Raw genomic sequence first — 13,898 nt, 5'->3', positions numbered from 1 at the left:
ACATTCCCACCATTCCCACATTCCCACATTCCCACCATTCCCACATTCCCACATTCCCACCATTCCTATCATTCCCACATATCCAACATCAACTCCTTAAATCCAAAATCCCTTTTTTTTTAACCCAAAATCCCATTCCCACTTTTTTCCTCGGGAACCTTTCCCTCCCCATTCCTGCCTGGAATTCTCCCCAACCCAACAACTCCCCATCATCCACACCCACATTCCCGCTTTTCCAGCCCTGGAAAAGCTGGGATTGGACCTGGATAACCCTTGGAGATCCCAAGGATCAGGATCCTGCCGGGATCAAGGCAGGGAAAAGTCGGATCCCTGGAAAATCCCACAAAATCCACAACCCTGGGAAATCTCTTCCCAACCTTTGGAATATCCCAGTTCTCCCGGATTTCTGCGAGGCTCCATGGCCTGAAATCCTGGAATTCCAGCATTTCCTTCCCTCTGGAGCCATCCCAGCCCCATCCAAGGCTCTTCCCACCTTTCCCGATGGAATTTTCCCGCCGGATTCCTGGGATTTTTTTTGGGAAGGGAATTTTTTGGGAGGCGTTTTTTGGCTCCGGAGTTTCCCGAGGTTTCCCCGGGGGCTGTCGGGAGCCTCGGCCTCTTCCTGTTCCCCTTTTGCTGCCACTTCCTCAAAACGGCCTCGCCGGGAGCCCCACAGCCCTGGGATCCTTTACGGGATCCTCTATGGGATCAATTCCTGGGATAATTCCTGGGATCCACTCCTGGGATCCACTCCCGGGATCCTTCCCTGTCCTTCCCAATATCCTGCCTGGGATCCTCCCCTGGGATCCACCCCTGGGATTCACCCCTGTCCATCCTGGGATCATTCCTGGGATCATTCCTGGGATCCATCCATGTCCATCCTGGGATCATTCCTGGGATCAACCACTGGGATCCATTCCTGCCCTTCCCAGGATCCATTCCCAAGATCCTTCCCAGGATCCATCCCTGTCCTTCATGGGATCCTTCCTGGGATTAATCCCTGCCATTCCTGGGATCCTTCCTGGGATCCATTCCCATCTTTCCTGGGATCCATTCCCAGCCCCCTCCAGGATCCATGTCTGCCCTTCCCGGGATCATTCCTGGGATCTTTCCTGGGATCCATTCCCATCTTTCCAGGATCCATCCCCTTCCTATCCAGGGTCCATCTCTGTATTTCCTGGGATCCTTCCCAGGATCCATTCCCAGCCTTCCCAGGATCCATTCCCGGCCTTCCCCGGATCCTTCCCAAGATCCTTGCCGGAATCCGTTCCCATCCTTTCCAAGATCCATTTCTGCCCTTCCTGGGATCCATTCCCAGCCTTCCCAGGATCCATTCCCAAAATCCTTCCTGGGATCCATCCCTGTCCTTCATGGAATCCTTCCTGGGATGCCCTTCCCAGCATTCCTGGGATCCTGCTGGGATCATTCCTGGGATCCATTCTCATCTTTCCTGGGATCCATTCCCAGCCCCCTCTGGATCCATGTCTGCCCTTCCTGGGATCATTCCTGGGATCCTTCCTGGGATCCTTCCTGGGATCCATTCCTGCCCTTCCCAGGATCCATCCCCCTCCTACCCAGGATCCATCCCTGCCCTTCCTGGGATCCTTCCTGGCATTCATCCCTGGGATAAATCCCTGCTCTTCCTGGGATCATTCCTGGGATCCATTCCAGGGATCTATTCCCATCTTTTCCAGGATCCATCCCTCTCCTACACAAGATCCTTCCTGGGATCCTTCCCAGGATCCATCCCGAGGGACAAGGCAGCCAACCCAACCCAGTGGGATTTTCCATGGGAAAACCTCCTTTGATCCTTCTGGGAATTTTCCTGCCGGTTATCCCAGGTTTAACCCCTTCCCTGCTGGAAGAACCGTGGAAAATTCCCAAATTTCCAGCGAGAAAAAAACCCCCAAAACCCCCAAAGGATCCCGAGGCTGCATTCCCAGCCCTTGGAAAAGCTCCAGGCTGGGTATGGAATATCCTGGAGGGATTTCCCAGGATATTCACATCCCACTCCCGGGAATTTCTCACCTGCGGCTCCTCCGAGATTCCCAAATCCTTCCGGATTATTCCCGGCCAGACATTCCCTGGATATCCCAACCCCAAGGATCCAGCAGTGGGATCATCCTCATGGGAATCCCGAGGGAATCCCTGGATGCACCAAACCCCAACGGATCCACAACATTCCCAATTCCAGAACCGCCCCAAACGCCGGGGAAATTCCCAATGGGAATGGGAAAATGAGCCCTAAATTCCATCTGGGAATTCCCTGTGGGAATGGGAAAATGAGCCCTGAATTCCAGCTGGAATTTAGGGAATGCTGGGAATGCCAGGAGGAAAAATCCTGGGATGCGCTGGGAATTCCCAAGTGGGAACAGGGAAGTGAAAGAGGGTCGGGCTCTTCTCTTCCCTGAATTCCAGCTGGGAATTCCTGTGGAGGATGGATTTTCCCAGAGGATTCTTTCCAGCCGGAAATGGTGTCCAGGCTCATCCCCATTCCCATTCCCACTCCCCATTCCCCATTCCCCATTCCCCATTCCCATTCCCCATTCCCATTCCCATTCCCATTCCCCATTCCCATTCCCCATTCCCCATTCCCCATTCCCATTCCCATTCCCATTCCCATTCCCATTCCCCATTCCCATTCCCATTCCCATTCCCATTCCCCATTCCCATTCCCATTCCCCATTCCCCATTCCCCATTCCCATTCCCCATTCCCCATTCCCATTCCCATTCCCATTCCCATTCCCCATTCCCATTCCCCCATTCCCATTCCCATTCCCCATTCCCATTCCCCATTCCCATTCCCCATTCCCCATTCCCATTCCCATTCCCATTCCCATTCCCATTCCCCATTCCCATTCCCCATTCCCATTCCCATTCCCCATTCCCATTCCCCATTCCCATTCCCCATTCCCCATTCCCATTCCCCATTCCCCATTCCCATTCCCATTCCCATTCCCCATTCCCATTCCCATTCCCCATTCCCCATTCCCCATTCCCATTCCCATTCCCATTCCCATTCCCATTCCCCATTCCCCATTCCCATTCCCATTCCCATTCCCATTCCCATTCCCATTCCCCATTCCCCATTCCCCATTCCCATTCCCATTCCCATTCCCCATTCCCATTCCCCATTCCCCATTCCCATTCCCCATTCCCATTCCCATTCCCATTCCCATTCCCCATTCCCATTCCCATTCCCATTCCCATTCCCATTCCCCATTCCCATTCCCATTCCCCATTCCCCATTCCCCATTCCCATTCCCATTCCCATTCCCATTCCCATTCCCCATTCCCCATTCCCCATTCCCATTCCCCATTCCCCATTCCCATTCCCATTCCCATTCCCATTCCCCATTCCCATTCCCATTCCCATTCCCATTCCCATTCCCCATTCCCCATTCCCCATTCCCATTCCCATTCCCATTCCCCATTCCCATTCCCCATTCCCCATTCCCATTCCCCATTCCCATTCCCCATTCCCCATTCCCATTCCCATTCCCCATTCCCATTCCCATTCCCCATTCCCCATTCCCCATTCCCATTCCCATTCCCATTCCCCATTCCCCATTCCCCATTCCCCATTCCCATTCCCCATTCCCATTCCCATTCCCATTCCCCATTCCCATTCCCATTCCCCATTCCCATTCCCATTCCCATTCCCCATTCCCATTCCCATTCCCATTCCCCATTCCCATTCCCCATTCCCAAATTTTCCCCGCTCCACATGAGACAACCTGTATCCCAATCCCTAAAAACATGGGACAGGAATCCCAAAAGGAATTTGGAGGCTCCAGGGATATTCCCTCATCCCAATATTTGGAATTCCAAATCCCGGATTAAACTCCCCCTCTCCACTTTTTAAGGGACGACGCCAAATCCTTTTTTTATTTTTCTCCCCAAGGAAAAGGAATTCCAGGGATGATCCTGAGCAGAATTTCCACGGAGTTTGGGACAGGAAAATTCCCTCTCCATCCCCCTCCTCACCCCCAAATCCCAAAAAATTCCTGGATAATCCCACAGGATAAAAATAAATTATAAATAATAAAAATGGAGAGATTTTCCCTCTCCTTCCCCCTTTTTTTCCAGGAATTTCCACAGAGTTTGGGACAGGAAAATTCCCTCCTCATCCCTAAATCCCAAAAATTAACCTGGATAATCCCTCGCCATAAAAATAAATAATAAATAATAAATAATAAAAATAAAGAGATTTTTCCCTCCCCTTCCCCCTTTTTTCCCAGGAATTTCCGAGGAGTTTGGGACAGGAAAATTCCCTCCTCATCCCCCTCCTCATCCCTAATTCCCAAAAATTCCTGGATAATCCCACAGGATAAATAGTAATAATAATAATAATAATAATAATAATAATAATAATAATAATATGGAGAGATTTTTCCTCCCTTTCCCCCTTTTTTTTCCAGGAATTTTCCATGGAGTTTGGGACAGGAAAATTCCCTCCTCATCCCCAAATCCCATAAATTCCTGGATAATCCCTTGGGATAAAAATAAATAATAAATAATAATAATGGAGAGATTTTTCCTCCCCTTCCCCCTTTTTTTCCAGGAATTTTCACAGAGTTTGGGACAGGAAAATTCCCTCTCCATCCCCCTTCTCTTTCCCAAATTCCCAAAAATTCCTGGATAATCCCTCAGGATAAAAATAAATAATAATAATAATAATAATAATAATAATAATAATAATTATTATTATTATTATTATTATTATGGAGAGATTTTCCCTCCCCTTCCTCCTTTTTTTCCGGGAATTTTCACAGAGTTTGGGACAGGAAAATTCCCTCCTCATCCCTAAATCCCAAAAATTCCTGGATAATCCCTCGGGATAAAAATAAATAATTATAATAGTAATAATTATAATACTAGTAATAATAATAATAATAATAATAATAATAATAATAATAATAATGGAGAGATTCTCCCTCCCCTTCCCCCTTTTTTTCCAGGAATTTCTGCAGAGTTTGGGACAGGAAAATTCCTTCTCCATCCCCCTCCTCATCCCCAAATCCCAAAAATTCTGGGATAATCCCTTGGGATAAAAATAAATAATAATAATAATAAAAAAATAAAAAATAAAAATAAAAATAAAAATAAAAATAAAAATAAAAATAAAAATAAAAATAAAAATAAAAATATTTTCCCTCCCCTTCCCCCTTTTTTCCCAGGAATTTCCACAGAGTTTGGGACAGGAAAATTCCCTCCTCATCCTCAATCCCCAATAATCCCTCAGGATAAAAATAAATATTAATAATAATAATAATAAAATTCCCCAAATTCCCCATTTTTTCCCCCGAGGTGCCGAGGATTGACTCACAGGAGAACTGCCTGAGCCTGAGGAGGCGGCTGAGCCATCCCATCTTCCCTTTTTTTTATTATTATTATTATTTAATTTATTTTTTTTTTTTTTTCTCTTTTTTAAAAAAGACGATTCGGTCGCTCCGGGAACGGCTCCCGGGAAACGGCGGCTCCTTCCCGCCCCCGTTTTTGCCTAAAAGATCCTTTTTTAAATTTATTTAATTTTTTTTTTGCCTTTATTGGAGTGATGGGAAATTTTAAAAAAAAATTAATTTAAAAAAATTGAAATGGGGATTTATTTGTTGGGAAAAATAAAAATAAATAATAATAATAATAATAATTTAAAATAATAAAAAATAAAAAAATAAAAATAAAAATGATAATAATAATTTAAAATAATAAAAAAATAAAAATAAGTAATAATAATAGTAATTTAAAATAATAAAATAATAAAAATAATAATAATAATTTAAAATAATAAAAAAATAAAAATAAGTAATAATAATAGTAATTTAAAATAATAAAATAATAAAAATAATAATAATAATTTAAAATAATAAAAAATAAAAATAAGAAATAAAAATTAAAAGAAAAATAAATAATAATAATAATAATTTAAAATAAAAAATAGAAACAAAAATAATAAAAATAAAAATAAATAATAATAATAATTTAAAATAATAAAGAATAAAAATAAGAAAAAATAAAAATAAAAATAAATAATAATAATAATTTAAAATAATAAAAATAAAAAATAAAAATAAAAATGATAATAATAATAATTTAAAATAATAAAAAATTAAAAATAAGTAATAATAATAGTAATTTAAAATAATAGAATAATAAAAATAATAATAATTTAAAATAATAAAAAAATAAAAATAAAAAATAAAAATAAAAATAAAAATAAATAATAATAATAATAATTTAAAATAAAAAATAGAAACAAAAATAATAAAAATAAAAATAAATAATAATAATAATTTAAAATAATAAAGAATAAAAATAAGAAAAAATAAAAATAAAAATAAATAATAATAATAATTTAAAATAATAGAAAATAAAAATAAAAAGTAATAATAATAATAATAAAAATAAATAATAATAATAATAATTTAAAATAATAAAAAATAAAAATAAAAAATAATAATAATTTCAAATAGTAAAAAATAAAAATAAAAATAATAGAAGATAATAATAAATAAAAAATTAATGATGTGAAAATTAAAATATAAATAAATAAATACTATAATAATGATGATATAAAAATTGTATTAATAATAATAATGATTTAAAAATAAAAAGAAAATAAAGAAATAATAATAATAAAAAAGAAAATAAAGAAATAATAATAATAATAATTTAAAATAGAAATAAAACAAAAATAAATAATAATAATGATTTAAAAATAAAAATAAATTTAAAAAATGATTATTTAAAAATAAAAATAAATTTAAAAATAATAGTATAGAAATAAAAATAAAAGAAAAATAATTTAAAAATAATCATGGTATAAAAATATAAATAAAAATAAAAAAGACATAAATAATAAATAATAACGATATTGAAATAAAAATAATAAATAAATGAATAATAATAATTTTCAAATAAAAATAAAAAATAAATTAAAAATAAAAATAAAAATTACATTGAAAAACACCACAAAAAATCGAAAAAAAAACCCAAAAAAACAACCAAAAATGGGGTAAAAATTTTTAAAAAATTAAAAAGAGGAAAATTTGCTTTGGGGGTTGAATTTTTTAAGGGATAGAAAAGAAAAAATTCCTTTTTCCGACTGAAATTTTTGGGAACAAAAGTGGGAATAAGGGTCAAGGTCATGGATCATCCCAGGGATGATCCAGGATTTTTTTCCTCAGATTTTCCTGAATTTTCCCGAATTTTCCCTGATTTTCCCTGATTTTTTCCCGGATTTTCCTGAATTTTCCAGATTTTTAACAGATTTTTCCCACATTTTCTCAGATTTTCCCCAGATTTTTCCTGGATTTTCTCAGATTTTTCCCGGATTTTCCCGGATTTTACCGGATTTTCCTGAATTTTCCAGATTTTTAACAGATTTTTCCCACATTTTCTCAGATTTTCCCCAGATTTTTCCTGGATTTTCTCAGATTTTTCCCGGATTTTCCCGGATTTTCCCGGATTTTCCTGGATTTTTCCAGATTTTTACCAGATTTTTCCCACATTTTCTCAGATTTTCCCTGATTTTCCAGGATTTTCCTGGTTTTTCCAGGATTTTCCTGAATTTTCCCACATTTTCCCAGATTTTGCTGAATTTTCCTGAATTTTCTCTGATTTTCTTGGATTTTCTGGGATTTTCCCAAATTTTCCCAGATTTTCTCGGATTTTCTCAGATTTTCTTGGATTTTCCAGGATTTTTCATTATTTTTTCACAGTTTTTCCCTGATTTTCTGAGATTTTCCCCAATTTTCCTGAATTTTCCCACATTTTTCCTGATTTTCCCGAATTTTCCCAGATTTTTCCCCGATTTTCTCGGATTTTCACAAATTTTCTCAGATTTTAATGAATTTTCCCCCATTTCCCCCAATTTTCCCTGATTTTCCTGGATTTCCCTTGATTTTCCAGGATTTTCCCGGATTTTTTTCCCCATTTTTCCTGAATTTTCTCAGATTTTTCTGAGTTTTCCCAGATTTTTCCCGAATTTTCCCTGATTTTCCCTGATTTTATCGGATTTTCCCTGATTTTCCCCAAATTTTCCCAGATTTTCCTGGATTTTCCTGAATTTTCCCGAATTTTCCCTTATTTTCCCAAATTTTCCCGCATTTTCCCAGATTTTCCCTGATTTTTTTTTCCCTGATTTTTTCCCGGATCTTCCTTCATTTTTTTTTTTCTTCGGATTTTCCCAAATTTTCCCTGATTTTCACAGATTTTCTCGGATTTTTTTTTTTTTCCTGATTTTTTCCCTGAATTTTTCCCTGATTTTTTTCCCTGATTTTTTTTCCCTGATTTTTTTTCCCCCTGATTTTTTCCCGGATTTTCTCAGATTTTTTTTTCCCTGATTTTTTTTTTCCTCTGAATTTTCCCTGATTTTTTTTTCCCTGATTTTTTTCCTGATTTTTGTCCTGGATTTTCCCAAATTTTCCCTGATTTTCCCTGACATTTTTTCCCTGACTTTTTTCCCAGGTTTTTCCCTGATTTTTTTCCAGGTTTTCCCCAGATTTTCCCACATTTTCCCCAATTTTTTTTCCTGAATTTTCCCGGATTTTCCCTCATTTTTTCCTCGTATTTTCTCTGATTTTTTTTCCGGGATTTCCCCTGATTTTTTCCCTGATTTTTTCCCCCCAGATTTTCCCATCTCACCCTTCCCCACTCCTATAAAATTCCCAATTCCAAAGGAAAAAAAAACCCAAAAAAAGCCCCATAAATCCACAAAATTCCCTGAAAAAAAACCCCAACATTCCCTGAGACCTCAAGAAAAACAAACAAACAAAAAAAAAAAAAGGAGAATTTATGGAATTATTTTATTTTTTTAATATTTTTTCCCCATCCTGGGAGTTTTTTCCATCCCCCTCAATCCCATTCCTGATGAGATTTCCATGGAAACTCCGGGACACAAATTCCATGGCAACGGCTCTTCCCCCATCCCGGGGGCGGAATTTGTTGTTTTTTCCATGGAATTCATGGAATTCTCATCAATCCTTGGGATGAGGAGAGAAAAAAATTATCCCGAAATTTTGAGGAGATTGGAAAAACTCATCCCCCCCCAAAAAAATAAATATGGGGAGTTGGGATTTTCTTTGTCGTGAGATATTCCCAAGGGATTTTCTGGGAATTCCTTCCCAAGATCCCCTTTCCCACTGGGAATTCCATCCCATCCACTCCTCCATCATCCCAACCCCATCCCCAGCTCCCTGCGGCCTGATCCCAATGGGAAGAAGCCTCGGCAGCTCTCCTGGTCCCGTTTTTCCCGGTGTTTCCCACCGAAAAATTGGGAAAAATCGGGATGGGGGAAGGGAAGCCGCGATGCTCCCACCGTTGCCTAACAACAGGGATCACCACTGCGCATGCGCGGCGTTGCCGGGGCAACCAGAGACGCTCAAAGATCCTGCGCATGCGCAGCAAACGCAGCCATGCATCAGTTGCCTCGGCAGGAAGAGACGCTTGAAGATAGCGCACATGCGCAGTGAGCGCAGCCGTGCATCCGCCGTTGCCTGGGCAACGAGGGACGCTCAAAGATCGGCGCATGCGCAGTGAACGCACCAGCGCATCCGTCGTTGCCTGGGTGCCCACGGATACTTACAGATTCTGCACATGCGCAGTGAGCACAGCACCGCATCCGCTGTTGCCTGGGCAACCAAAGACGCTTAACGATCCTGCGCATGCGCACTGAGCGCAGCAGCCTCCGCCGTTGCCGGGGTAACGGGAGGACGCGCATGCGCAGTAACGGTGGCGCACCCGCGCTCAGGTGTGCTCATGGAGGAAGGAGAGGACGGGGCGGGACCGGAATCGGGACCGGAACCGGGACTGGAGCTGGCGGAACTCGAGCCTGAGCCCGAACTCGATCCTAAAGGCGAGCCCGGAGCTGATCCCAATCCTGTAGCCGTTCCCGAAGCCGATCCCGGTGCCGGTACCGATGGCGGTACCGATGGAGGTCCCGGTACCGATCCCGGTCCCGATCCCGGTCCCGGTTCGGCCGCGGACTGGGAGCGCCAGCAGCGAATCGCCGCCCGCCGGAACCGCCTGGAAATGCGGCGCCGGTGAGGAACGGGGGGGCCGGGCCGGGATTCCCGGTTTGCCAGAGGGTTCCAACCGGGGGCGGGGGGCACAGACTGGAATGGGCCGGAACCGGGGACAGGGACCGGAACCGGGGATCAGAACCCGAACCGGGGCTCGGGATGCGTCCCAAACCCAATTCCAAAGGCTCAGGAACATCCCCAGGGCTCAGGATGGTCCCAAACCCAGTCCCAGGGCCCAGAACGGATCCCAGATCCAACTTCGGGGCCCAGAACCATTTGCAGGGCTCTAAACCCATCCCAAACCCAATCCCAAAGTCTCGGGATCCATCCCAAGGGCTCAGGACCCATCCCAATCCCAATCCCAGAGCTCAGGATCCATCCCAGTCCCAATTCTAGAGCTCAGGATTCATTCCAAAGGCTCGGGACCCATCCCAATCCCAATCCCAAAGGCTCAGGACCCATCCCAAAGGCTTTGGATCGACTCCCAATCCCAGTCTCAGGATCCATCCCAAACCCAATCCCAGGGTTCTGGACCATCCCCAGGGCTCCAGACCCATCCCAAATCTATTCCCGGGGCTCAGGATCCATCCCAAACCCATCCTGTGGGTTCTGGACAGATCCCAAACCTGGTCCAGGGCTCAGAACTGTCCCCAGGGCTCAGAACCAACCCCAGGGCCCAGAACCATTTCCAGGGCTCCAAACCCATCCCAAACCCAATCCCAGGCTCAAGATCCATCCAAAACCCAATCTGAAAGGCTCAGGACCCATCCCAATCCCAAAGGCTCAGGACCCATCACAAATCCAATCCCAGTCTCAGGATCCATCCCAAATCCATCCCCAGGGTTCTGGACCATCCCCAGAGCTCCAAACCCATCCCAAATCTATTCCCAGGGCTCAGGATCCATCCCAAACCCATCCTGTGGGTTCTGGACAGATCCCAAACCTGGTCCAGAGCTCAGAACCGTCCCCAGGGCTCAGAACCGATCCCAAACCTGATCCTAAAGCTTCAGAATTCATCCCAAACTCAATCCCAGAGCTCAGGGCCCAATCCCAAAGGCTCAGAATCCATCCCAATCCCAGAGCTCAGGACCCATCCCAAATCCAATCCCGGTCTCAGGATCCATCCCAATCCCAATCCCAAAGGCTCAGGACCCAATCCCAAAGGCTCAGGACTATTCCCAGTTCCCGGAACATTCCAGCACCGGGATCTGGGAGGGGACAGGGCCCCAGGACTGTCCCCGGTGTGTCCCCAGCCCCCGGATCCCAAACATTCCCAATTCCCTGGTGGGCACAGGGAGCTCAGGGCTCACCCTGGGAGGAGATTCCCAATTCCATTGGGGTCACCATTCCCAATCCAGGAGTTGAGGACATCCCTGTCCTGTCCCCGGCTCCGGGACAATCCCATTCCCATTTTTCCCACTTGGGAAAATCCCATCCCGGATCCCAAATCTGGGATCCACCTGCCTCAGGACACCTTTTTCCCAAAGGATTTTCCCCGGGATTGAAGTGGATCCCACGGATTGGATCCCACTGAGAAGCAGCAGCACCTTCCCCCGAGCTGGGAATGGGTCAGGATCCCACTTTTCCCTGGTTTTTTTAGGGAAAAATTGAGATGAGAGATGCCATTTTTCCTCATCCTGACCCCACAGCGAGGTGCCTGCGGATCCCATTCCCAACAGGAATTCCCAATCCATGGAATTCCATTTGTTCCTTCTTCCCTTCCCGCTCCCAATTCCCGATCCCAAGGAACCGCCTGGAATTGATCCCAAGTGGGAATATCCCACCAGGATCATTCCCAGTCCTTCCCATCCCAAAATTCCCACCTCCCTCTTTCTGATCCCGTATTCCCGACAGAATTCCCAGCTCCAAGAGGATCCAGGAAAATCCTGGATCCCGTTTTTTTTTTTTCCCTTGGGAATGCTGTTCCCAAATCCTGGATCCCATTTTTTTTTTGGGGAATGCTGTTCCCAAATCCTGGATCCCATTTTTTTTTTGGGGAATGCTGTTCCCAAATCCTGGATCCTGGTTTTTTTGGGGAATGCTGTTCCCAAATCCAGGATCCCATTTTTTTTCTCCCCTTGGGAATGCTGTTCCCAAATTCCTGGATCCCTTTTTTTTTTTTTTTTTTTTTTTGGGAATGCTGTTCCCAATTTTCTGCTTCCCAAAGGGAAAAGGAGAATTCCCGACGTGCTGGGATTGGATCCAGGCCCTTCCCAAAAATCAGGAAAAGGTTGGGATGGAAAATATTCCGACTTTTCCCGTTTTTCCTGTCAGGGAAGCCCTGGGAGAGAAGGTGGAGCAGGAGGAGGAGGAGAAGGAGGAGAAGGAGGAGAGTGAAAGCCTCAAGTTGGTCAAGGAGACTGGGAAGGTGAGAAAGGATTGGGAATTTCCTCTTGGATCCAACATTATCCCTGGTTTTGTTCCTTTGGGGGACAAAAAAATGGGAGAGGAATTCCCCGAGATTGGGATTGGGGCTGGATCCTTGGGATCCGATGGGAATTTCCTCTTGGATCTCTCCTTGTTCCATGTTTTCCTCCTTGATGGGATAAAAAATAGGGAAAGAAACTCCCCAGGACTGGGATTTGGGATTCAATGGGAATTTCCTCTTGGATCTCTCCTTATGCTTTGTTTTCCTCCTTTATGGCCCAAAAACCAGGAAAGGATCTCCCCAAAACTGGGATTGGGGCTGGATCCTTGGGATCCGATGGGAATTTCCTCTTGGATCTCTCCTCATCCCTTGTTTTCCTCCTTGGTGTCCCCTTGAAGGGACAAAAAATAGGGAAAGAAACTCTCCAGGACCAGGATTTGGGATCCAATGGGAATTTCCTCTTGGATCTCTCCTTGTTCCCTGTTTTCCTCCTTGATGGGACAAAAAATAGGGAAAGAAACTCCCCAGGACCGGGATTTGGGATCCAATGGGAATTTCCTCTTGGATCTCTCCTTGTTCCATGTTTTCCTCCTTGGTGTCCCCTTGATGGGACAAAAAATACGGAAAAGAAACTCCCCAGGGGCAGGATTGGGGGTTCAATGGGAATTTCCTCTTGGATCCAGCGTTATCCCTTTTATGGGCCAAAAACTCGGGAAAGGAATTCCCTGGGACTGGGATTGGGACTGGATCCTTGGGATCTGATGGGAATTTCCTCTTGGATCTCTCCTTGTTCCATGTTTTCCTCCTTGATGGGATAAAAAATAGGGAAAGAAACTCCCCAGGACCAGGATTTGGGATCTGATGGGAATTTCCTCTTGGATCCACCGTTATCCATTGTTTTGTTCCTTTGGGGGACAAAAAAATCTGGGAGAGGAATTCCCCGGGATTGGGATTGGGGCTGGATCCTTGGGATCCGATGGGAATTTCCTCTTGGATCTCTCCTTGTTCCCCGATTTCCTCCTTGATGGGACAAAAAATAGGGAAAGAAACTCTCCAGGGCTGAGATCTGGGATATGATGGGAATTTCCTCTTGGATCCCTCCTCATCCCTTTTATGGTCAAAAACCAGGAAAGGAACTCCCTGGGACTGGGACTGGGGCTGGATCCTTGGGATCCAATGGGAATTTCCTCTTGGATCTCTCCTTGTTCCATGTTTTCCTCCCTGATGGGACAAAAAATAGGGAAAGAAACTCCCCAGGACCAGGATTTGGGATCCAATGGGAATCTCCTCTTGGATCCCTCCTTGTTCCCTCTTTTCCTCCTTAATGGGACAAAATCCAGGAAAGAAACTCCCTGGGACTGGGATTGGGGCTGGATCCTTGGGATCCGATGGGAATTCCCTCTTGGACCTCCTTGTTCCTTGTTTTTCTCCTTGGTGTCCCCTTGAAGGGACAAAAAATAGGGAAAGAAACTCTCCAGGACCGGGATCTGGGATCCAATGGGAATTT

The 13,898-nt window shown here is 43.7% G+C and overlaps 2 protein-coding genes across 3 annotated transcripts in view; one reads left to right on the top strand and one right to left on the bottom strand.

The window, feature by feature from the left end:
* Positions 1-5,740, bottom strand: part of PTK2B (protein tyrosine kinase 2 beta) — a 68,606-nt gene extending 62,866 nt beyond the window's left edge. The window contains exon 1 of one of the 2 annotated variants that reach the window (XM_083856812.1): positions 5,331-5,740. In XM_083856812.1, the coding sequence (XP_083712938.1) occupies positions 5,331-5,373 (43 nt within the window). In that variant the 5' untranslated portion in view covers positions 5,374-5,740. Of the gene's footprint in view, positions 1-377; positions 535-5,330 lie in introns of those variants that run through there. The other variant, XM_083856811.1, reaches the window with a different exon arrangement.
* A 6,108-nt stretch (positions 5,741-11,848) lies between these two features.
* Positions 11,849-13,898, top strand: part of DRC1 (dynein regulatory complex subunit 1) — a gene marked incomplete at its 3' end in the record, with an annotated part of 28,598 nt that continues 26,548 nt past the window's right edge. The window contains exon 1 of the mRNA XM_083857669.1: positions 11,849-12,391. Coding sequence (XP_083713795.1) covers positions 12,023-12,391 — 369 coding nt within the window. The 5' untranslated portion in view covers positions 11,849-12,022. The remainder of the gene's footprint in view (positions 12,392-13,898) is intronic.

Source organism: Zosterops lateralis (genome assembly GCF_965231275.1).
Source record: "Zosterops lateralis genome assembly, chromosome: 3".
In the NCBI taxonomy this organism is placed as follows: domain Eukaryota; kingdom Metazoa; phylum Chordata; class Aves; order Passeriformes; family Zosteropidae; genus Zosterops; species Zosterops lateralis.
This window is presented reverse-complemented; position numbering and strand designations above follow the sequence as displayed.